The sequence below is a fragment of the Eleutherodactylus coqui genome, chromosome 1 (genome assembly GCF_035609145.1).
Source record: "Eleutherodactylus coqui strain aEleCoq1 chromosome 1, aEleCoq1.hap1, whole genome shotgun sequence".
Classification (NCBI taxonomy): domain Eukaryota; kingdom Metazoa; phylum Chordata; class Amphibia; order Anura; family Eleutherodactylidae; genus Eleutherodactylus; species Eleutherodactylus coqui.
In genome coordinates this window covers 369,960,250-369,985,760 of record NC_089837.1, presented here as the reverse complement: position 1 = coordinate 369,985,760, position 25,511 = coordinate 369,960,250, and the positions used below count along the sequence as shown (strand labels likewise).

Genomic DNA, 25,511 nt, shown 5'->3' with positions numbered 1-25,511 from the left:
TGCTGTATGGTGTTATTATGGCTCTGTGTGTCTTCTTACTCTGTCTAGTTGTCCCTGTCGGTGGTGGCATGTGTATGCGTCCTAGCCTGGGTGTGTGGGTTCCTAGGGGCAACTGGGGCCCAGATACGAAGACCGCTGGGCTGCCCACTATTGGGGCGATGTCCCACACTCAGGTAGGTTCTTGGTTATCTTCCTTTGTAGAAGATAGGGAGAGGTGTTAATCGGTGGTTGTTTCACCTGGTGTTCCTTATCAATGGTAACGTCCATGTGGGCCCGATGCTCACTTGCCAACATAAGCATAACAGTAAATTAAGCCAATTAATACATGGTGTAGGGTCTAAAAATGCATCAGATTTATCATCCCATAAAGTCACTCTCATAAATTTGGTGTACTTTAAGACTGTCTTATCTAAGTCTGCACTGTTAAACTATCAGACAATATTAGTAAATTTGCCCTAATGCAAACTTACTGAAAGTTGTCAAACCATTTACAGTATCTTTGCTGGGTTTGCAAGGAGAATAAGGGTGTATATACTGTATCATAGCAGCAGCCTAAGTAGTTTCTGTAGGGCCTTTGGAAAGAAGAGGCCCAGTCTTCTTTATTGGTTCTATCCCCATTAATATTAGATAATGAGAACTTATTTAGGACACAGGAGAATGGAGGGGCAGACAAAAACCCGTCACTTTTGTTCTACATGGAAACACCTGGCACTATAATAGGAAACTCAGTTTGATCATTGCTATGAGGCCCTCTCTTCTGCAAATGTCACTGATGGAAAGAAATTTGAAAATGATCATGAGAAATTACCTAATACCTCATTTGTTCAACAGGGCAATAGCACAAGCAAGCAATAAAATTCTATAAATCAGACCTGCACATGAGTTTATGGGCTTCCGACACGCAAAGAAGATGGAGAAAGGCTTCTTTGTAAACAGCCTACATTGTATTTCCTTCATCTAATGTCTGTCAGAGCTGCTCATAGATCACCTTTAGTGTATCCAGTGGAGAAAACACAGAAATGCTACAGATACTGACAACAAAACCAAAATTCTACAACTTGAGCCAAACTCAAACCATATTGCATAAGTAAATTGCTTAGTACAGATTCCTTTAATGACTGACTCCCAATAGTTAATATGTAGTTGCAAAAGCATAAGCAAGAACACATAAATGTACTGTAAATAATAAATTACATTACTGTATCTGTCATCCATCAATTTCTAAAAATACGAATACCTATGTAAATAAATGACCATGATTTTAATCTGTGCTACGGAGCTTTGCTTCTGCATGTGGCATAGACAGATGGCATGGATTGTTAAACAGGAAATGTTAAGCACAATGAGAGGAGTAATGGGAAAGCAGATAGACATATTTTGGATTAGGTAGATTACGGCACCAATTAAACATTGCTGCTGCAATATCACAGCTTAGAGACTCATTGGTCTCCTTAATGAGACAGGGGGAGCGGCAGAGGACCAAACTACTTTAATGTCAATGACAAATCCAAGTGTTGAAAGTTGATCAGAAATGTGATTCCCTCTGATAGGAGGATATTAACACATAATCTACTTATAATGGCATTTCTAATTACGGCCTGACACAAAGGAGGAGAGAGTAGCTGCTGCTAAGTCTGGTGTATGTTTTGTTATGTATCATGCAGCTTGCCATTATGATGAAAATCACATTGCATAATAGCAGTGCTATTCTGAGATTAAATTGTGCTCTAGGTTCTAGAATAAACACAGAAGGAAAGCAGTATCGAATGCACACATAGTATGTCTCTGCCAGGTAGGACTTTCTTTATTGAAATCAGCTATATATGACACTTGTATAGGCTATATTGCATCCTAACAGCCTTGAAAACTATGGACAGTTAACATATACTAGGCCTACTTATCCATTTGAAAGAATAAGACTTGCTATTGTCAGCCACAGGGCAAAATAATATCCTTTTGGGCCCATTTGGCCTACACATATCAGTATATCACTAAAAAAAGGGGGAAAAAAGCATTGTAGACTACACTATTCCAACCTGTGGAGTTGTATGCTTTATTAGCCTAAGGGAGATGGATGTCACTGTATGGTATCCATCATAGGCATCCATCTTACGTCATGAGCTTTCTATATAGCTTTGCATGACATATCTTTTAAATAGTTGCCATTATAGTTTATGGTTGACAGATCCGTTCTTTGGATACCTAACTGTGGCATCTGTCATGCAAAAACTCACAATGTATCAGTTAAAATTAGAGATGAGCGAACGTACTCGTAACGAGTACTTACGCACCCGAGTACCGCCATTTTCGAGTACATCAGTACTCGGGTGAAAAGATTCGGGGGGCGCCGCGGCGGCACGGGGGGTAGCAGTGGGGAGTGGGGGGGAGAGGGAGAGAGAGAGGGCTCCCCCCTGTTCCCCGCTGCTACCCCCCGCACCGCCACGCCTCTCCCCTCCCCCGGCGCCCCCCGAATCTTTGCGCCCGAGTACTGAAGTACTCGAAAATGGCGGTACTCGGGTGCGTAAGTACTCGTTACGAGTACGTTCGCTCATCTCTAGTTAAAATCATCCCATATTCATCTATGTCATACACCAAGAGTTTCAACAAGCTTAGCCATGATAGCATTCAGTTAGAAATTGTGCATGCCTGGAGATGTTGGTCCATCATAATTATGGAAGTTGAAGGAAGATCCAGCACTGTGATAGTTCCAATATAAAATGGAACTTTTATTTTAACGTGGTTTACGCATTTCAAGCTTAACACACTCTAAATCATTGCATTAATGTATTAATTCCCCGGCAGTGATGCTGTAGGTGAATTAAACACATGCTGCTGGGTTCCACCACAGATTACACCGGTTTGCTGGGGTGCCAATAGTACGACCCCCCCCCCCCTTCCCCAAGGATTAATTTATCACCTGGGAAGCCTTCTAGCACAAGGTGACTGTCCAAAGTGGCCAACCTTTTTCAGAATAGGAGCATGCATAAGTGTGCAGAAATCTCCTAGAGCATGCTAAGGGGTTAGGCCTAATAGTACGAATGTTTTTTTTTTGTGAGTTATTAGCTTCATTTTTGTCTTAGCCCTTGTTTTGTCAGTGCAGTGACTCAGTTGTGCCATTATCTATATGGATGCTTGTGTGCAGCAATGTGCTTGTCTAGGTAGTCAGTTCCCTGTCTTACGGTGTCTAATGTCAGTCTGAGTTATTATTGGGTGCAGTAGTGAAGCTGTGTAGGCTGAGGGAATTGGATTGAGTATTACAGATAAAGTGTGCTCTAAAAAATTCAGAGGGTATTCCCCTGTGATAAAGTTACACCCCTACTTAACAAGTCCCTATTGTTTAGGAATTGCTAGAAGATATGTCCATGTTAAATTAGTAACTGGACATAAATAATTTATAAGTATCCAACAAAGTAAATCAAAATACAAGCATTGATCCGCACTCCCTGAAGACGGTTGAGCTAATTTTATGCTTTTTGAGGGGTGAAGGGGATGTCCATTCAACAAGGTCACCATAAATACCTTTTTACTGCTTTGGTCATACAACTAAAGCTATACTACAGAGGCTATGTTTTGAAGACCTGTCTATACAGGTGATGTGGTAACCACATGGTCGCCATGGGTCCAGCTTCAGAATCCTACAGCAATCAGCTATTATCACTAATGGAAACTGCAGCTGTCCATATATTTCTCCCTACATAAGCCGCATGTAGTATTAAATTCTAGTTACTTGACCAGAGTAAGACAAGCTCTTTCTGATGGACATATGACATTCATATGTTCTAACAGGGCAAATGCAAGGGCTGTCCTCATGATAGTAATAATTAATGCAGTTTGGAGGGTCTAACATTATGTAATTTTCTGCATTGATGTATGTCCCTGGTTTTGGTGACACTATATAATTAAAGGGTTTTTTTCCACTATAGGAAGTGAGGGCATATTGCTAGATTATGCCACCTCTCACTAATCGTTAGGGGTCCCATTATAGTGACCCCCACTGATCCTCAGAATGAAGGGGCCGCAGTGCCAGTTAACTACTGCAGGTCCTGCTGGTTTTTCTGCACAGCGGTGCCGCTGGTCACAAGCTGTGCATGGGAATTACAACATAATCCCTTTCACTTGAAAGTAGCCGATCTGCAGTTCCTGGCTGAGAGCGCTGCTGTAGTGGAGAATTGCTGAAAGGAACATTTGACATAATTCAAAATTGAGGTCGAACATACGGCCAAGTGATATACTGATATGCAATAATATTATTACATTGGAATACTTCTTTAATGCAATTTAAACTTCTCTACATAATGAATGTAGTCCTGGGAAACATATTTCTCATCTTCCTTTTTCAGAATACTTTATAAATAAGGCCTACTGAAATCCACCGCCTGCGTTGACATATCTGGTGTAAACTATATACAATCCTTTTTTTATTTATCTGTAATAAATAGGTCCCTTTTACAATATGATTAGAATAGCCTTGTCAATTTGTGGCGTTTGGGTTAAGCAATGTTTCATATGAGAGATAAAACATATGGACAGACTCTGTAAATCATTATTACAAGGTCAAGCTGTGGCAGGCTGAAAACCACATATTTGGTGCAGAACAGATATAACAGTATGTTATTACAACGCTTTATTGAGGCATGTATGAGCCTCAAAACCGTTAAAACAATGAGTGCAGCCGAGTACAAAAGGTTACCAACTGGGTCACAAAGAAAATTAGAGAGGAGCGACAGTCTCAGATAAAACCTGTAAAATACAAGCTGTTGTTTAAAGGTCTGGATACACTTGACTATGAAACTTCGGGAATGATTTTCTTCCTCTAAATTGATCATTGAATAAATGTATATTTTAATATTCTGACTATGTCTTATATGATTGCATGGACAGTGCATAATATATGCTAATTCCCATGTATAAACTACTCAAGTACTGAAGCAATTGTCACTGCTATTTTCTTAAAGCGCTTCCAGTTCTCCATAGGAATTTCACATTAAATACTTAATGTAAAGTTAAAATACCTGATGCTCCCCCTTTTTCATCTACTGCAGTTCTTCTGATTCAGCATCACCTCTTCATTAAGGAACAGTAGAATGGCTGTCCGATTCTCAGACTACACTATGCACTTGCTATGATGATGGGTGGGGGGTTAAAATGTTGTTTTCTCAGTGCAGCATACAGTAAATGCCAGCCCAAAGGTATAGTTAAACCCCGCTCCCCTGCCTCTACCTACAGCTGTCAGCAATTTAGCATCAGCAACTGACATGCTTCCTTTAAAGCCTATTTTATGATACAAAGTTTTACCTGAACATATTACAGAGTTTCTATAATAAGTTAGGCTTGAGGAGTGGAGGTCAATTTTAAAGGTGGTGTACCAAAGTGGTATATCGAATGCATTGTACTGTATACTACAGAAAATGGGATTCTATCCAATCCTCAGTAGAGAACAATAGGGATATTTACTAACTAATCTATGCCAGGACCAGGTGTACATTTCTGTGAATGGGGATGCACTGAATACATGAAGAGTAAATTTCCCCAATATGTGTTGCACACGTTATTCTCTCCCAGACAGGTAGCTGCTACCACTACAAAGACCTAAAGAAGCTGCCTGGGATTGCCTTTGTGATTGCATAGGCATTAAATCTGTCTGTTTTCATGAACCATTTGTTCCATAAAGAAACAGATTGGATAATCTAATGTAAAAAAGCCTACCAGCTTTTTCGTGCACCACACTGTGACCCCTTTGCATGACTTTTGGTAGATGATTTTGGTGCCATTAGATTTGGTCCATCATCACCACCGCCGTAAAAATCATAAAATGTGAGTTTGATACATTGAGTGACCTGTCAGACAAGGTCAAAGTTTCTATGTTAAATCTAGCGGCGCTGTTGTGTTTCAGCCAACAGCGCTGCTAGGGAGAGTCAAGCATTGCTAAGTGACGTTCATATCAAGTACTTACCAGTTTGACTGTTGCCATGTCCCCAAACATGGAAGACCAAGCCGTGGAGTGTGAACAGTTCAAGCCGAATCCTCGGCTCGACAGTTCTTAAAACATTTACCATTTTCCAAAATATTTTATGTTCGCATAGTAAACATTGGGTCAACCTAGTTTAGTAAGAATATGTACAATCCTGTCTAGATAGGATTAGTCATAGGGACAGTTATACAGTAAACACACAAAACACTGTAATCATTATCTTTGATCTTACCTTTATAGAAGTACCACTGTCAAAACGAAAGGATTTGGTTTGCCCATTTTCTAAATATACTTTTAGGACATTTGGCATGAACAGAAGTGAATTGTCTTTGACTGTTTCCTATGAAATGTAAGGAAGAAACTGGTTAATCTAGCATTTCTTCTTTTCCATTATATTTCTTAGGTAGTAAGAAGTATTGTAGTCTTATGATAGACATGATAGTGAGATATCAGATAAGTACCATTGTGAACAGTAAAGCAAATTTGATCTGAGATACCATTGTTAGGCCAGTTTCATATCCACGTTGGAACTCCCGGACGAAATGTCCCGTCACAGATCCGGCTCAAAGTACCGGAAGAAAAAGCGCTGCTTGAAATGTGAGAAAGAAAGAGCCCTATTTGCTGTGCTTTTTCTTCCATCCAAAACCGAGGTAGTTGGGCGGAAAGCAGATGGACACCATTATAGTCAATGGGGTCCATAAGGCGCTGTTCAGTTCAATTCAGTGACAGATCCATTCGACGGTGAGAATCTTGGGCACAACTTTTTAATTGCCCGTGTGCATGTACCCTGATGCTTACAGGTTCTCACAATCATAAAAGCAAATAGCCAAATAAATATACACACCACTTCCAGCAGCACTCCTTTAACCGATCACTTGGGAGGTGTCAATATGATGCGCGCCTCTAAGTGGACCAGGACCATGATCCAAATAGATCCAATACGTAAGGAATTTCAGGCAGCATCAAACAGGTGCAGGTCAAAACTCTCCCATGTGGAAGAGATTCTTTACAGCACACAATTCCTGCATAGCAGCAATGTTTCGACCATCTGAACAGACGGGTCGAAACGTTGCTGCTGTGCAGGAATTGTATGCAATAAAGCATCTCTTCCACATGGGAGAGTTTTGACCTGCACCTGTTTGATGCTGCCTGAAATTCCTTACATAAAAGCAAATAGCAAGATTTTTCCATACTAAGAAAATAGACTCAGCTTTTAGATTAATAGTAGAAAGAAATGTGTCATTAGAAAATGACCTATTGTTTAAAATGAGTTTGTATGTTAAACATTAGAGATGAGCGAGCGTACTCGCTAAGGCAAACTACTAGAGCGAGTAGTGCCTTATGCGAGTACCTGCCCGCTTGTCTCAAAAGATTCGGGTGCCGTCGGGGAGCGGCGGGGGAGAGCGGAGAGGAACGGGGGGGAGATCTCTCTCTCACTCTCTCCCCCCCGCTCCACCCTGCTCACTCCCGCAACTCACCGCTCTTCCCCGCCGGCACCCAAATCTTTTGAGACGAGCGGGCAGGTACTCGCATAAAGCACTGCTCGCTCGAGTAGTTTGCCATAGCGAGTACGCTTGCTCATCTCTATTAAACGTGCTTTTTTAAATCGTGGTGATTTCTTTTCCTTAATTTTCCATGTTATTTTATACTTTAAAACAAAATACTAAAATTGTGCAGTTTTCACTCCAGCCACAGAGCTACATAATAATCTGACACGTCTTGTTCTCTAGAGATGGCTTCTTAGCAGTTATTATCATCGCAGGTAGAAATACAATGAAAGTTAACGTCTATATATGCATAACAGAAGTTCCACCATTCACAATAGGGGATGGTCACCGTTCACCTCCTCCCCCTCCCTGCACATTGACCAATGCATATGCCACAGAGCATGCCCATAACGCATTCCCACAGACGTTAATAATTTCTTTCCAGTCTATTGTTTTTCAGCTTGCAGTATCACACTGGCAACTACACAATATACAGAGCTGTCTGCTTCCAGCAACAAAGCAGCTCCTGAGGATAGGTCATCAATCTTAGAAGTGCAACAACTTTACACCAATCCGTGGCAAAGCTATAGGGGTCGCAGGGGTCACAGATGTAACCTGGTCCCTAAGCCAGGGTGGCACAGAGGCCCCTCTTGTCACTGTAGCACAGCACCCATGAAAAGCCTCCCCTCCCAGTGCGCGGTTTCCCTATCTGCACTAAAATTATCACGCCTCCTGGTTGCAGGCCTCACACTGTTGTTTGACTCCTTCTCCAGCAGCGTGTTCTCAGTGCAGAATGAGTTGATGGGTAAGTCAGCCGAGCAGCAGCAACATGAGGCCCAGAACCGGAAGATGTGATAACCTGCAGATAGGCCGGAGTTACGGTGCACAGGGGCGATATGGATCATGCTGGTGTAACCTGTGTATCTTCTGTATATAATTATATATGTACAGCTGGTATATGTTAATCTATTCCTTTGTATAGTGACATAGACCATGCTGGTATAACCTGGGTGTCTTCTGTATATAATTATGTACAGCTGGTATAAGTTATACATCTTCTGTATATAGTGATATGGAGCATTCTGGTATACCCATGCCATCTTCTGTACATAATTCTATATGTAAAGCTGGAATAAATATTATGCATCTCCATGTATATAGTGATATGGGATATGCCTAAGGAGCTACAAACTAATTTTCATGTAATCCAGGAACGAGTCATGTTTGCAAAGCTTATGCCAAGGGGCTAGATCTTCTATGTAAAATTGATCTGTAGCTCTACCTAGCATAGGTATGTGTACAGGTCCAGATGACTGCAAGCTTATGGTCTAGGTATGAGTACAGGTACAGATGACTGCATGCTGTATAATTTAGGTATGTGTACAGGTGAGGTGACGGCAGGCTGTATGGTTTAGGTATAAGTACAGGTACAGATGACTGCAGGCTGTATGGTGTAGATAGGGGTACAGGTACAGATGACTGCAGGCTGTATCATTTAGGTATGGGTACAGGTGAGATGACCGCAGGCTGTATGCTTTAGGTATGTGCACAGGTGCAGATGACTGCAAGCTGCATGGTCTAGTTATGGGTACAAGTACAGATGACTGCACACTGTATCATTTAGGTGTGGGTACAGATGAGATGACTGCAGGCTGTATGATTTAGGTATGAGTACAGGTACAGATGACTGCAGGCTGTATGGTATAGATACAGGTGCAGATAACTGCAGGATTTATTGTTTAGGTATGGGTTTTGATGCAGATGACTGCAGGCTGTATCATTTATGTATGGGTACAGGTGAGATGACTGCAGGCTGTATGGTTTAGGTATGGGTACAGGTGCAGACTACTGCAAGCTATATGATTAAGGTATGGGTACAGCTACAGATGACTGCAGGCTTTATGGTCTAGGTATTGATACAGGTGCAGATAACTGCAGGCTGTATGGTTTAGGTATGGGTACTGGTGCATATGACGGCAGGCTGTATGGTTTAGGTATGGGTACAGATGACTGCAGGCTTTATGGTCTAGGTATTGGTACAGGTGCAGATAACTGCAGGCTGTATGGTTTAGGTATGGGTACTAGTGCATATGACGGCAGGCTGTATGGTTTAGGTATGGGTACAGATGACTGCAGACTTTATGGTCCAGGTGCAGATAACTGCAGGCTATACGGTTTAGGAATTCGTACAAGTGCAAATGACTCCAGGCTGTATGGTACAGGTACAAGTGCAGATAACTGCAGGTTGTATGGTTTAGGTGTGAGTTTGGGTGCAGATGACTGCAGGCTGTGTGGTTTAGGCATGGGTACAGGTACAGATAACTGTAGGCTCTATGGTTTAGGTATGCAGATGACTGCAGGCTTTATGACCTAGGTATGGATACAGGTGCAGATGACTAGAGTTGCATGTGTGGGCCTCCTAAGAAACTCAGTGATGCTGCAGAAAGCTCCAAGCAGACCACGGTCTGCAGTCATCAAGTGCGCTAAAGAGGGGTGGGGGCCCCAAGCTGAACTTCTGCACCTGGGTCCTTGAGCCTTTAGGCCTCATGTCCACGGGGAAAATCAGATCTGCTGCGGATTTGGGCTGCGAATGCAGTGCGGATGCACTGTAATTGTCTTTTAATTCTTTTTAAATCCGCAGCGGTCCTCCTGCACGCGTATCCGCACCCCATAGGGATGCATTAGACACCCGCAGGTAGTTAAATACCTGCGGATGTCATTTTTCCCGTCAGGCACGGATCCGCGTGCGGGAAAAAAAATGGACATGCTCCATTTTAGTGCGGGTCTCCCGTACCAGAATTAAACTCACCTACTCCGGGCGATGCGGGTCTTCCCTTCTCCGCGGCCGGATCTTCTTTCTTCGGCCCGGCGGATATGCCCGGCGCATGCGCGTGGCACGCTGCCGGTGTGCCGAGCACATCCGCTGGGCCGAAGAAAGAAGATACAGCCGCGAAGAAGGGGAGACAAGCATCGCCCGGAGCAGGTGAGTTTATTCTTATTTTTAGGCATCATGTCCGCGGGGCAGGAGGGACCTGCTCCAGATTCTACATATAGAATCCGCGGCGGGCCTGATTTTCCCCGTGGACATGAGGCCTTAATGTTTAAATCTTTTTAATAAGTTTTTTACACATACCAATTAACAAACTTATAAAATAAAATATATAATAACAGGTATAAGTAACAAATAAAGCATAAACATCCAGATACAACCACATGGTAATCATAGACTCCCGCTGGCTGAATCCTGCATGGTGTACATGGTCCCCATCCTCTAATATACATACACAAATCATCTCTATTGCAAACTTCCTTTGATGTTCGGCTTTCCCCTGGCTGGCCAACCGTTCCAGTCATCATAGCATGGCCGAAATGGTGCCCACAGGACACCAATCAGCCCTTGAGCCTTTAGTTTCACCCCTGACACTAAGCCTTTCCCTATCTCGCATATTAACCACATTGTTGTAAAATATAAAATTAGTGGAGAACCTCTTGAATTTTACCTGTCAGTACTGCTAAATACTTGCCCAATTGCATGAGCTAAATGTCTATTTCCATCCGATGCATTTTTTTGGTCCAATGCACTGTATGCTGTAAGGAGTCTGTGGGTGTCTTTTCTTGTTTTAAAAATGTGTAGGATGAAGTTTATTAGCATTTCTTGGCTCATTATCAATCACAACACTGCGAATTGTATTAAAGTTGGTGATTCACTAATTAATGGCAGATTTCTTTGTGCTGTGACTCAGATAAGCCCAAGAAAAGCTTCCAACAGACAACTCCCTGTTCTCCTTGGCGATTATTTTTCTTATTGAAGCACTAAACAAGCTTTCTATTCTTGTCAATAAGGCATCACATGGTTCTGTGCCTTAAAAAGGTCTAAAAATATTTGTATGAGCTGATGTGAAAGGAAAAGAACCAGATCATGTTCTTCTTGAATGTCCATTGACCTTATCTTTCCACATCTCTTAACATTAGTTGTTTTAGCACTATTTCCCGTTATACTGTATAGAGGTAAAGTAATTGACACTATAAACATTGCTGACCTTATGAATGTGCTATTAAGTCTAAATGGGTCATCTACAGCTTGCTGCAAAATAACACTGCAATCTGCAGTTTTTCCACTCTCTTGATGAAATTATGATTATGCCATTAAGATTTTTTCCCCAGAACAACCAGTGATAGCCAAGGCAGTATATCTGATCGAGTCAGTGAATATAATGACAACTCGATCACTGTACTTCATGAAAAAGCAAACTGAGTACTGAACTCTCTCTTATCTTATAATATACCCTCATTAATGTTTGGCTGTATATAAATGTCATGCACCTAGCAAACAGCTTATATGCATCTGCATAGGGGGCAGTGAATTCAGTGATGTGACATTAAATATACTCGTAAAAAAAAATCAAGCACCTAGAAGGAGTTGTAAGAATTAAATGAAACTTTATATGTGCGATTGTGATCTCAATATCAGAACAAAAAGATAATTTTTTGCAGAAAACGGAACACTTCAAGGGAGGCTCTAGTACCCGGTTAAGCTGCCTTTAGCTTGCATGCAAGATGTGATTCGGGTGAGCATGGAGGTATACAGATTCCATATGGTATTTGCAACATATCCACATTTGTTGTAACTAAGCCTCTAAATCGTGCAAACTCGAAGTTTGCGTCCCAGATGGTCCCGTACATGTTTGATTGGTGATAAATCTACCACAGGATGTCCTGAACATATTGCTGAATTATTAGTGTCCCTCTTACTACTACTAGGGATGACCAACTGTTATATGCAATGGCCCTCCAGATTATCAAACCAGCAGTGGGGGCAGTATGCCACTCTACAGCAAAGGCAGGATTGAGGCACTCAACCCTAGATCTCAAGATACAAACACAGCTATTGTCAGTGCCCAAGCTAAACCTGGATTTGTTGCTGAAGACAACCCAGTTTTGTAGCAGTCCAGTTTCGTAGTTCACGATACAATTGCAAACGGAGACAATGGTGGGTTGGTGTCAAAGGCAGTGCATGGAATGGGCACCATCAGAACTAATGTCCTTCAACCAAGTGCCTGGAAATGGCTCAGACTGACACAGGGGCCTGTAAAAAATTGTGCTGCCTGTCTTTAGATGGCGGACAACGAAACAGTTGCAGCTGCTCGTGGTTGTTGGATGATCATGCAATCCTCTCTACTGGTGGTCTGTTGATGGTGTCCTGAAGCTGGGTTGCCTTGTGTGTCCTGACACATCCACTAGTCCCAATGCCTCCTAACAGTCTGGTAAGAACGGCCCAGGTGGCGGGCAATTTATTGATATAACTATCTAGCTTCTCACATTTCAATAATGCGTCTCTCAAACTCTGTTAACTGGGCTAAATCTCTTTGATCACATCATAGAGATGTCTAGTAATGAACAAGATCTACAAAAGCGGAAAAAGATGTCCCCTACACACAAGTGGCCTCTGAATGCCTTTTTATAGGTCAAGGGTGGAGCCACTTTTAGGGCCTCAAGATCGTTCATCTAATCACACCACTCTCCTATCAATTGTAACTGCAAGCCTAGTTTTGCAGCAAAACAACAATTCCTTCTAGAGGCTTGATTTTTTTGACAAAGAGTGTACATGACAACATATTGCAAAATGTGAGTACGCTAAATATTTAACTATGTATTAAATTAGGAGAACAGTGATAATGTGGGTCCTCCTTCCTAGAACTCAGCAGCAGAACTGAGCTTTCGCTTTGAATAACCCTTGAGTGACTATTCCTAGCCTACTCCAGCTGCAGGTACTGCTTAAACTTTACTCTCCATCTTTCTTCTTCTTCCTCCTTTCCTCACTCAGTCTGCTGGATCCTGTCTCCATTCCCCAGCACACAAGCAATCTTTGACAGTGAAATGAGGCTGAATTCATAGGCAGACCATTGAAGTCATGGGAGGAAGCCATGCTGTTTAATAATGTGCAGTTATTGGAGCTGAAGCATGGCTGAGAGGGGTTTCAGCACCTAGAGATGATGTGCAAGACTCAGTATAGCGGATAACTTGCTGATCAGTCAGGATCTCACCACTGAAACCCCTGCCGATCTTGAGAACGGTAAACGTATGTGCAATATGTTAATTCACAACTTGATTGTACTGTTTATTTACAGTTGTCAGTGAAGAGGACAATCACTATTTCGACAGCTAGGAACTAGCTGTCGAAATAGTGATACATCTGAAGAAAAAAGTGATGATCAGCTTGGTTAAATGCGATCTGGCATATAGCAGAGATGGAGGAGGAACATCGATGCAAGCATCAGCAGAGACTTTGGTCCAAACAGTGGCTCCAGCAAAGAGACAGCTTGTCACACAAGGAGCTTTTGACAGAGTTACATGAGAACAACCCAGAGGATTTCAGGAAATACTTGTGCATGTCTGAGGAGTCCTTTTCTGCATTAACTGAGAAGCAAAACACAGTTATGCGTAAAGCTATCTCAGCAGAGCAGCAGTTGGCGGTGACTTAATGCTTCTTGGCTCCCGCATATCCCTGCAAGACCTGAAATTCACAGCTGCTGTCTCTGTTCCTTCCTTGAGTGCCATAATTCCTGAGACTTGTGATGCAGTAGTGAGAAGCCTAAAAGCAAATTATATCAAGGTAGGTTGTTGTTGTTCCTATTGGTCTTGTCTGAAGAACACTTGCCAACTTGAAGCAGGTTTGCCATTATGAGGCAAATTAACTTGGAGTGGCATTTACAATGGCACATGTTGCGCCTAATATATGAAGAGGTACACACCTCTTCATGTCTCATACACATCTTAGCACCTCCATGTGCCTACACGAAATGCCAGGTTTGGCATAAATTATACTAAACGTGTCAGTCCAGGGTGGATTATTCAAAAAGCCACAAATGTATGTGCAAATCCCTAGTTGCGTAAAAATTTCCAGCTTTAAGTCAGAAGCTTGTGGATGTGAGGCCTTTTCCACTGTAGAAACATCTACTAAAACCTTTCCCTCAGAAACTACTAGATCTGGCAAGGAGAATATTTAATTATTGGCTGTCAAGGGCCAGATTTGTGGACAGGGGACATCACTGCTCCAATATGTCAGGAAGGCAGTTGTCCAGTTTCACAGTCAACTCTCAGTACACAGAGATGCCACAATGGAATGTACAAGTGTGCAGGAAGATATATACCAGTCTGTAGTTCTTCAGCACCATTGAAATTTAAAAACATTTATTAGAACATCTGGCTAAAAACATAGGATTATCATGCCTAGAGAAAATTCATATGGACACTTCATCAGTGCTGAGAAATACATAAGGATAATTCAGAGAGGTGGTTTGTTGTGCCCCTTCCTTCCCTTTTATTATTGCAGATTACAATACCTGTCAGGATTCGAACCTGGGACCTCCGGTGCTCTGGATAGTGTTTCTCCCCAGTGAGCTACCAGCTTTCTGGACAAGCTCCCCTGCTGAGCCTAGCCGTGTTTCATGCACCCGTTCAACTAGTTCCTGCCTCCCTGTCCTCGCCCCGCCTTGCTTCTAATCAGGCTCATTATAAAATCCTGACCCTGCCACTGCACCAGCGTGCGATTATTGCACTTACAATCATGATCAAACTCCTCTTCTCCTTCTTTACAACAAGCGACCTGAGACTTCTGATAACGACTCCTGGCTTTCCTCCCGACAACGCTACCCGCCTCCTCCATCTGGACTGCAATCTGAGACTTCCCTATTATGAATCCTAGCTTTCCTCCTGATAATGTTACCCATCTCATCCATCTGAACCATGACCTGAGACTTCCCAGTAAAGACTTCTGGCTATCCTGACTACTCTTTAGTGACCTGTAAGGCTACTACACCCGTGGCTCCTATCTAATACCATAATAAAATATCAACCACTATGACACTGCAACACCAAAAAACTGACATGACTCTGAACAAGTTAATGACATTAGTATAAAATATTTTTTCCTATTTTCTGTTGTCTAAAGTCTGGATGTGTCCTATAGTTATGTGCATCTTATGTGGTAATTATAAGGAATAATGTACATATACGTCAAGTTACAAGAATATTAATTATTAAATGTCATTGAGGAGTTCAATAACAATATAAAAGAATGCAGGCCTATTGTCACCATTTGGTTGTGGAACGCTTATCGCACTGCCTTCTCTACTGTCCATATAGTATATGCCGTGTATTATAAATGCTGGTATGAAAACATACACAGCTGTGTTATTTATATTCTATTGTCCATATAAACTACAAAACAATACATTGTTTTCATACAACCAAAGTGTATTGTTATTATATTGCTATATTAGAACATGTTCAAAGCTTAGTTACTATAGTGTCATATAAATGTATGCTTCCCATATTTTAAGCTAATCATCCCTTCATTGATTGCATAACATGCATTTGTCACCATTTTCATTGGTTACTATGAAGTTCTATTTAATCACTTCTCTCAATATTAGTGTGGCTTCTATCTTACATAATTTTCTCTATTTTTTATAGTTTGCACTGTCTTGTAATTACACACAGCAGCCAATCTAAGTATACAGAAATTGAAAGTAATGTGAAAGTATGAGGAAGTTGTAGATGTACAGCCTGAGACAAGAATTAGGTATTTAACAACCTACCTCAGATTTTTTTTAAAGGGGTTGTCCCAAGATCAACACTTACCATGTATTCACTGTATAGGTGATAAGTGTCTTATCACTAGGGGCCAGACCACCGGGACTGGGACTGATCAGGGGAACAGGGGTTCCATGTCCTCCATTTCAATAGACAGTGGCGTACTATGCACATTGTAGGTCCATCCAAAGTCTATGTGACTAATGAAAATAGTCCAACACTGTACACTGTCAGTCCCACACATGTTGAATGGAGAGGCAGTGCACATGCTAGGCCACTGTTACATTCAAACGAGCGAAATGGAATACCCGTTCTCTTAGTGAGATCCTCAGTGGTCAAAAAGTTATCAACTATCACTGTCTGATTCCTGGAGGTTGATCTAAAGGCAGTGCCTTTAAGGGCTAACTGCAGTTATACATGGCTGTACTCTAAATGAATTTTCCAATTGTTTCAAGTGATAGCATATCACTTCGTGTTCAGTGAAGATCTGATGCTAAGACCCTACCAATCCTCAAAATCAACCTGTACCCATTCACCTGTTTTGCTCGGGACTCCATTGCAGTCACATTCATGTGATTGCCCCTATGCATTCTTGGGATCAGTGGGGGTTCCAGATGTTGAACCCCACCAATCACAATGCCATAAAATATTTGAGTTATATGACTTATCATTATGTGATGTGAATACCTTTTTAATACATCAAAACTTAACAGCAGTCAACACCAAATTAAAAAAGTAGGGGTAAGCATCACCCATGGGGTAGTGGTTTGAATGTAATTATTTGGACCTCGACTGAAGTTTAATGAGCCATCATAGCAGTCTCGATGATACAACGGACATCACACAAGCTTAAACTAAAATGTTGCAATTCAATCTAATATTTTAAAATGGAGCTATGACAAAATGCAAAATCCATTTTTATCTTAAAACAATCAAAAACTGCTATTTTTCAGAAGGGAAAGCAGCTTTCTTCTTCACGTTGCTATAGCATTGTCTTACAAATGTAAGATTACATAATCAAGTATGCTATAAATATAATGTAATATTACGGAGAACTTGACAGAACTGGATCAAGTTTGATAATTAAATACAGTTAGAAAGATTAATGTTGATTATAACAATATTACATCTGAGTAGCTAGCGATATTCTTACTCCATTGTGTCTCTATTTTATTGTAATATAGAGTGTTGAGCCTACAGTACAGTACAGTGTTATGGTGCCATTGTGTATAAGTCAGGGGAAAAAAGATGTGTACATACGACATGTAATGGAGATGCAAGAATTTTCCAGCTAGATTTGTACGAAATATGAAAAAAATCCCTTGTATAAAATCAGAGGCATGCAGTAGAGCCCTTTTACACGCGACGACTGTTGGACACAGCTCACAGGGGCAATCATAACTCAGTAAATGGATATGAAGCGGGCCCACCTCCATCGACAGTAAACAGGCCATCGTTTATAGATAAACACCGGCCTGTTTACACGAGCCGATCGTCGTTTGATATTTATACCTGCAGAAACTGAAAGACCAATGAATGTTCTGTGTAAAAGGAACGTAAGATAGTAAGAGTCTAGGTGAACATTTAGTAGGTACTAATAATGCCAATAATTAACAACTACCCCCAAAACCTTGCGGTAAATATTAGTTGCATGTAACACTTACGGAGACCTGTCCGTTGATGATCACTTCCTCTGAAAATCGAACTTTAACTGGATTGGACTTCAATCTTGCCTTCTTTGCTGCACTAATAAATGCTGATTTTGGTGACTATAGAAAAGAAAGACACAACATAAACCAGTAATATTGAATCAAGTGATTATTTAATAAGACAAATTGAATTAATTAGTAGAAAATTTATACAAAATATATAAAGAATAGAAGATAGCGGATATGCAGTTTATATTTTTGTAAAAAAAATATAGCAATGTGCAATGTATATATATATATGTATGTATATATATATTTTTTTTAAATCACACACAATGCTTTTAATGTGAGCCTTGACAGTTGACTTTTGCGGGGGAGGTTGCCATCAGCAGCTCAGTTCCCTTGCAGCTCTCCTACAGGGAAATATAGTGTTACATGCAGCTACTCAATTTAATGTCTGTCCAAGTAATATATAAGTGGACTGGAGCCAGCACAGCAAGAGTCATTTCTTGTTAGCAAGTGTCAGTTCTTAGAGAGGAGTATGGTACACAACTTACTGGGTATGGTTGCACAACTGTAAGAAGGATTGACTCCTTGCAGCTTCTGTAACAAAACAAATAAATGTACGATATGTTAAAAGTTAATACACAATTTAAAAGTTTTGAAACAAAATATAGACATTCATTGAGAAAATTTGTAATAACATAAAAATGATAGGCCCCCTGTCCACGGGAGATACGCCGCCGGAGCCGCCGCCCGGCAGCAAGAGCCGCCACCGAATCTTCGCCAGTCAGCCCTATCTGATAGATAGGCTGACGGCGGAGAATCGGGGCAATTTGCAGCATGCTGCGAATTGCCCACCACGAACGGAGAATTGCAATGATTCTCCACTCGTGGACAATGTACCGGCGCTTTCCATAGCAGTGCTATGGAAAGCTTCAGAGGGCGTGATGCACCGGCGAAATCACACCCGTGGATAGGCACCCATAATGAGAAGAATTGTAATGTTGAAAAAGTCAGAGACAAAAAAATACATTGTACAATAATAATATAACAGGAAGGAAAAACAATTTCCAATAACAATATGTTAAAGTGTACTTGCTTCAGCTGTCATGTGCATGTACATGAAGAGTAGAGTTACTTCTGGCAATTATATGACTAGTATGTGGAATTTATCATCAGTTTTCCCCTCTGCAGGCCACATGTCTGATTCTCCGGTTTCCCTAAGCTGGTGGATGTAGAATAGCTGCTGTAATTTCACCCATACACTGCACACACAGAGAAGAGCAACTCCTGCTCCCTGCTCTCTATAACACACACAAGCAGCATGGAGTACATTATGCAGCAGCATTAAACAGTGTATCTGTGTACAGTGCCTTATAAAAGCATTCACCCACACCCCGACCCAACTTGGCGTTTTTCATGCTTTGTTTTTGTTTTTTTTTGGGGGGGGGGGGGGGAGTTGTACAATTTTCTTAATACAGCATGCCTACAGCTTTGAAGGTGCAAAATTATTTTAACTATGATACAAACATTAATTAAGACAAAACAGAGAACTTTAATGTGCAGAACTATTTACCCCTTGAAAGTCAATACTTTGTGGAGCCTTCTTTTGTTGCCCTTACAGTTACAAGTCTATTGGGTATGTTTCTATTAGCTTAGCACATCTTGGACACTTGGATTTTTGCCTATTTTCCAGGCAAAATTGCTTCAACTCTTTCAATTTAGATGTGTTTTGGTGTGCAGCAGTCTTAAAGTCATGCCACAGATTCTTAATTAGATTTAGATTGATGTCTGAGCTTTGACTAGTCCATTCCAAAACATTGAAATAGTTCCCCTTAAACTGCTCCAGTGTAGCTTTAGCAGTATGTTTGGGGTCATTGTCCTGCTGAAGGTGATTCTCCACCCCAGTTTGAAGTATCTAAAGGACTAAAACAGGTTTTCCTCAAGAATTGCCCTATATTTATTTCCTTCACTCCTGGCCAATGAAAAGTCTCCCCACAGTATGATGCTGCCAATGGTATTCTTTAGGTGATAGTAAGTGTTGGGTTTGCATCACACTTAATGGCGAAAAAATTAGGTTTTAGTCTCATCTAATCAGAGAACCTTCTTCCATTTGTTTGAGGAGTCTACCACATGTTATTTGGGTAACTCCAAACATATCTTCTTCTGATATTTTTTAAGCAGTAGCTTTTTTCTGGCCACTCTTCCACAAAATCTCACTCTGTGGAATATATGGTTGTGCCATATTCTTTCCATTGTGTTATAATGGATTTAGTGGTGCCCCAATGGGATGTTAAAGATATTTTTTATCACCCAACCCTGATTTACAACATTGTCTCTGACCTGCTTGGAGAGCTCCTTAGTCTTGCTGAGTGTCTTCCCAAATAATAAACTCCTGCCCAGTGTGGTCACTTATGTGCTTGGTCAAGATGAACCCTAAGGCTACTTTCAACACAGAAGAAAACCATCCACTGTATTTCTACATTAAAAATCTGCATCAAAATACGCAATGAAATTTGCACATTATTTTGTTGCAGATTTGGTAAAGATTTAGCCATAAGATTTCACTCATTACACTGAAATGAATGAAATGTTTTGCAAATTTTCCACAACAAATAGAGCATTCTGCAGATTTGCAACATAACTTAAATCCACAATGGATTTTTTTCTGCTGTTAGTGAATGGTATTTGTACTGTACAGAGTAGCAGAGTTGGAGGCAGAAACATTCTGCAACTAGTATGTGATATGTGATATGTGACATCAGTCTAACCCTATATGTCTATAGCTAGGCAGCAAAAAGGAAACTAGCACCTGTTAAGAACAACACCTGTAAAATAGAATATTGGCAGGGAAATCGTACACACAAAATTTAACAAAAGCTTTTACAATTTTGATAATAATTTCCCTTTAAGATATATTTTGCAATTATGAGAAATCTTCTAGTGACATTGTTCCAGGGTTTACTGACATATTGTGCTTGTCTTTTGAACCAAATAATCAGCAAGATGCATTCATACCGTATATACCGGCGTATAAGGCGACGGGGCGTATAAGACGACCCCCCAACTGTCACCTTATACGCCGGTATACAGTGGAGAAAAAAAAAATAAATTCATTACTCACCTGCCCCGGCGTTCTGTCGCGCTCCGGCAGGATGTCGCTCGCTCCGGCAGGATGTCGCTCGCTCCGGCAGGCTGTCGCTCGCTCCTCGTCCCCGGCGCAGCATAGCTTTCTGAATGCGGGGCTTGAAATCCCCGCTTCCAGAAAGCTAATACACACGCCGGCAGCCATGACATCATTGAATGGCTGTGATTGGCTAAAGCACACGTGGCTTCAGCCAATCACACTATTCAATGACATCATTGAATGGGTGTGATTGCTAACACGTGCGCCTTCAGCCAATCACAGCCATTCAATGCTGTCATGGCTGCCGGCGTGTGTATTAGCTTTCTGGAAGCGGGGATTTCAAGCCCCGCATTCAGAAAGCTATGCTGCGCTGGGGACGAGGAGCGAGCGACAGCCTGCCGGAGCGAGCGACATCCTGCCGGAGCGCGACAGAACGCCGGGGCAGGTGAGTAATGAATTATTTTTTTTTACACTTTTTTTTTTTTTGTATTACCGGCGCATAAGACGACCCCCGACTGCACAGCAGATTTTTCGGGGTTCAAAAGTCGTCTTATACGCCGGTATATACGGTAAGTTACTTTAATTTTGAGTATTAGATCAGAATATGCCATGGGCTTAAATTGACTAAGCTAAGTAAATCTTCTTTCATTCTTTAATGTCTTTCATTAATGTGAAAATTATGGAACACGGGCATTTGAGCAATGATTTGTGTTGCTAATGTAGTCTGAAATACAAAGGCATTGCATTCTGTTATAAATGAGCTTCTTGTGGTGCATTTTAAGAGGCATACTAAAAATATCAATGGCAATTGAATCTGCTTTAAAAAACAAACGGAAGATGCCTAGTCAAGGACATTATATATATATATATATATATATATATATATATATAGTATATGAAACAAGGATGGCCAAAGTATGGCCTAGAATTCAGTGAGATGGTGTTCCCATAATAACAAACATCTGATAAAAGACATCAATCATGATAGATCACTACTGCCAAATGGATTTCTGTGATTCTAATTTCTGACTGCTAAGATTGGCACAGGAAAAGAAAGCTATATTCAAGTGTCTGCTGATTACCTAACATGTAAAGGCTCTTTTGCATGGCCGGATTACTAGACACAAATGTTCAACCGATTATCGGGCTGTGTAAAAGTGACAATGATCAGCCAATGGATGAACGGATGGACACTTGTTTGTCAACTGATCATTGCCTTTTAGCAAGCAGAGAAATGCTCACTGCTCATGTGTCAGTGGTGAAATGCACAGCTGGTTACAGGAGGATGAAGCAATTGTTCATACCTATACCAGGGATTTTTGGTCCATATAAAAGAAATGTAAACGAGCACTAATCAACATGCCTTGTTGAACAACACTCATTATGTTGAACTGAGAATCAGGAAAAAGTGGAAAGATGTGTATTGTTTTATAGAAGCACTGGGGCAGATTTACTAATCCTGTATAATATTTAGACAGTTTGACATTAGACCAGGCAATCTGAAGATGTGACACATTTATCATAGTGGCTAATGCTGTATGATAAATTTGGTTCATCTTGCATCAAGTTTTAGACACTTTAGCCTAACTTTACACCACCTATAATTTGACTTTCTCTGCACCAAAACTTTGGCATGCATTGTTGCAATTTAGTCAAGGAAACATAAAAAAATGATGGCAGTAATAGACCACATTGTCAATTTAGCCCATCCTTAAATCATTTTTTCCATATATATATATATATATATATATACTTATCCCAGGCATGTTAGAATGCATTTACCATTAATTTTCCAACCACATCTGCTGGAAGTTTGTTCCAATCATCTACTACTCTTTCAGTAAAAAAAAAATATCCTAACGTAGCTTCAGATTTATCCCTCAACTAATCTCAGATTGAGCCCTCTTGTTCTACTGTTTAGTTTAGCGTCTTAAAAAACACTTCCCTCCTGAACCTTATTTATACCTTTAAGGGAGGTTCCATCGCAGGTCCAGCAAAAAATACGGGAATAAAAAGTGCTGCATGCAGCACTTTTTTCTTCTGGCTAAAAGCCAGGCAGCTGAGTGGAAAGTGACTCCATTATAGACAATGGGGTCTGTTCATCGCTATTCAGTTCCATCCTAAGATAGAGCCATTCGGCCACAGGATTTCTGAGTCGCCGTACAAATGAATAGGGGTTTAACTACATTCAACCATTGCAAATGGTGAACATTGTACATTGCAAATACTACTACATACATAACCATATTATATATACATATATAATAACATAAAAATAACACCATAATGGATCAAGAATCGACTCAAAAATATGTTAGGGAATTGAGAAGGGTCATCAGAAGCCTGTCTGTGGGTTTCACAAAACCTTTAGACTTGATACCGGAGTACCCCAGGGTTGGAATATTCTACTTGCTTCCAAAACTACACAAAGCTGGCAACCCAGCAAGGCTAATTATCTTAGGTGTGGGAACCCTCACTAAAGGAATCTCAGGATGGGTAGAAGGTGTCCTCAAACCACTGATGGGAAACACAACCAGCTATTTGCAGGACACCATGGACCTACTGAACAAACTGTCAACTATAAGTGCCTCCCTGATGACACCATCCTGGCCACTATGGATGTGGAATCCTAATATTCCAACATCCCGCATGAAGATGGACTGACTGCCTGCCAGGTACACCTTGAGGCAAATGGGGTTGCATCTAAATCCATGTTACAACTGACAACATTCATCCTCACACACAATTATTTCTCCTTTGGCAAAGAGATATTCCTGCAACTCACCAGAATCACCATGGGCAGTAAAATGGCACCGCAACATGCCAACTTTTTCATGGCAAAACTGGAGAGTGAATTTCTGGACTCCTGCTCCAGCAAACCATTTGCCTACTTCCGCTACATTGATGACATGATAATCAGAACTAATAAAATTCCATGGGAGATTCAATGTATCCCACCCCACCATAAACCTGTCATTAAGCTACTCATATACTGAAATCATCTTTTTGGACACCACCATAAAAATTTCCAACAACTCAATACAGACATCCCTATACCGAAAACTGATTGATCGGCCCACATACGCTCAGATGGGACAGTTTCTATCCTAAACACATCAAAAAGTCCATTGTCTACAGCCTGGCCAAAAATGCAACCGGATCTGCTCCAACCCAACAGACAGAGAGGAACATCTATACCATCTTAAAGTGACATTTAAATCAGGGCTACCATCCCACCTCCATTGATGACCGAATCACCAGAGCCACCAGGATACCCAGGAATCAACTACTCCAATACACAGAGAAAGAAGGCAACAATTGTGTACCTCTAGTAGTGACCTACAATTCACAGCTAAAGGTACTAAGGAAAACTGCAAAGAAACTCCATCAAACCCTACACAAGAATGACCGTCTGAAAACCATATTCCCGAACCCTCCCCTTCTATGCTACAGGCATCCTTCAAATTTGAGGAACTTTATAGTCAGGAGTGCATTGCCCTCTGACACACAAAAAGGAACTTTCCCTGCAATGTAGGGAGCTGTAAGACCTGCTCACATGTACTGACCGCAGACAGAATACAAATCCCCAACATGTACAAATTTATAACCACCTTTAACCCCTTTAACAGAAGCCTACATTTTTTAAGTAAGTTCATGCGTGATCGGAAAGTATGAGAAATCTATAGCACATATAACACGCTGGCCTGGTGACCCCCTAACACCAATTCAGAGACCATAAAACTTTCACACCCCTTATCAGTGGACTAATTAAGTATTTACTTTCTCTACTCATCCTGTTCTGGTATTTTTTAAGTGCTAATTAATCACACCATGTCTATGCCTTTTCATATGTATGCATATATACATGCATGTGTCTTCAGATCTATTTAATAAGCCTGAGGAAGAACCCGAAGTAGGTTTCAAAGTTCACTATAACATCATGTATTTTTGTTAACCATTAAAAGGTATCATGTCTACAAGATAACTTGGTTTCTCTTGCCGAGAACAATCACATTTTATAAAAACATTGTTTGATTCAAACTCACAGGTAGTGAAGTACAATTTGGAGAATAGGGTGAAGAGCTTGTCCTAAGTAGTGATGGGGAAGCAGCTTAAGGGAAGAGAACGCAAAGTAGTCATGCAGAGAGCTTGTGGGAACTGTAGTTTTCTCTAATGTTGTCAATCTTATCTTCGAAGTGTGTGGCAAAGTTCTTTGAGAGGAGATATGGGGGGGGGGGGGGTGGCTTCAGGGGAAGGAGAGCGTAGTTAAACGTGTTAAATAGTTGCCGGGGTTGTGGGAGAGGGAGGATATGAGAGTGGTATGCTTATTACCCCTTAGTGACTTGTGCTTTGTAATGCAACATTAATACAGACATGTCAGGAGTTGTAAGAGTTCCTCTTTAAACTAGTTTATGTTGCAAACATATTTATTGAATTTCAAATAAAAAAAATATGGCAACAAACTACCTAAAGTACCCCACGCAGGGGGATATAGATAGCGACATAGTTAAAGGCATTTGTAAAATGCAATATAAAACATTGAAAAGAATAAAACAACACTAAAGGTCACATTGTACAGAGTATTATACACCACTGAATCTAAAGGATTTCGCAAAAGTTGGTAGTTGAGGTATGGTTCTGGATCAATGAGATAGGTCATTATGGTCAATGAAGAACCC

General features: G+C 40.9%; 1 protein-coding gene across 1 annotated transcript in view; it reads right to left on the bottom strand.

Annotated features, from left to right (window-relative positions):
* Positions 1 to 25,511, bottom strand: part of FRMPD4 (FERM and PDZ domain containing 4) — a 454,050-nt gene that overhangs the window by 23,986 nt on the left and 404,553 nt on the right. Inside the window, exons 6-8 of the mRNA XM_066578028.1 lie at positions 18,260 to 18,305; positions 17,718 to 17,822; positions 6,204 to 6,311 (exon numbers count right to left, since the gene is read on the bottom strand). Coding sequence (XP_066434125.1) covers positions 6,204 to 6,311; positions 17,718 to 17,822; positions 18,260 to 18,305 — 259 coding nt within the window. The remainder of the gene's footprint in view (positions 1 to 6,203; positions 6,312 to 17,717; positions 17,823 to 18,259; positions 18,306 to 25,511) is intronic.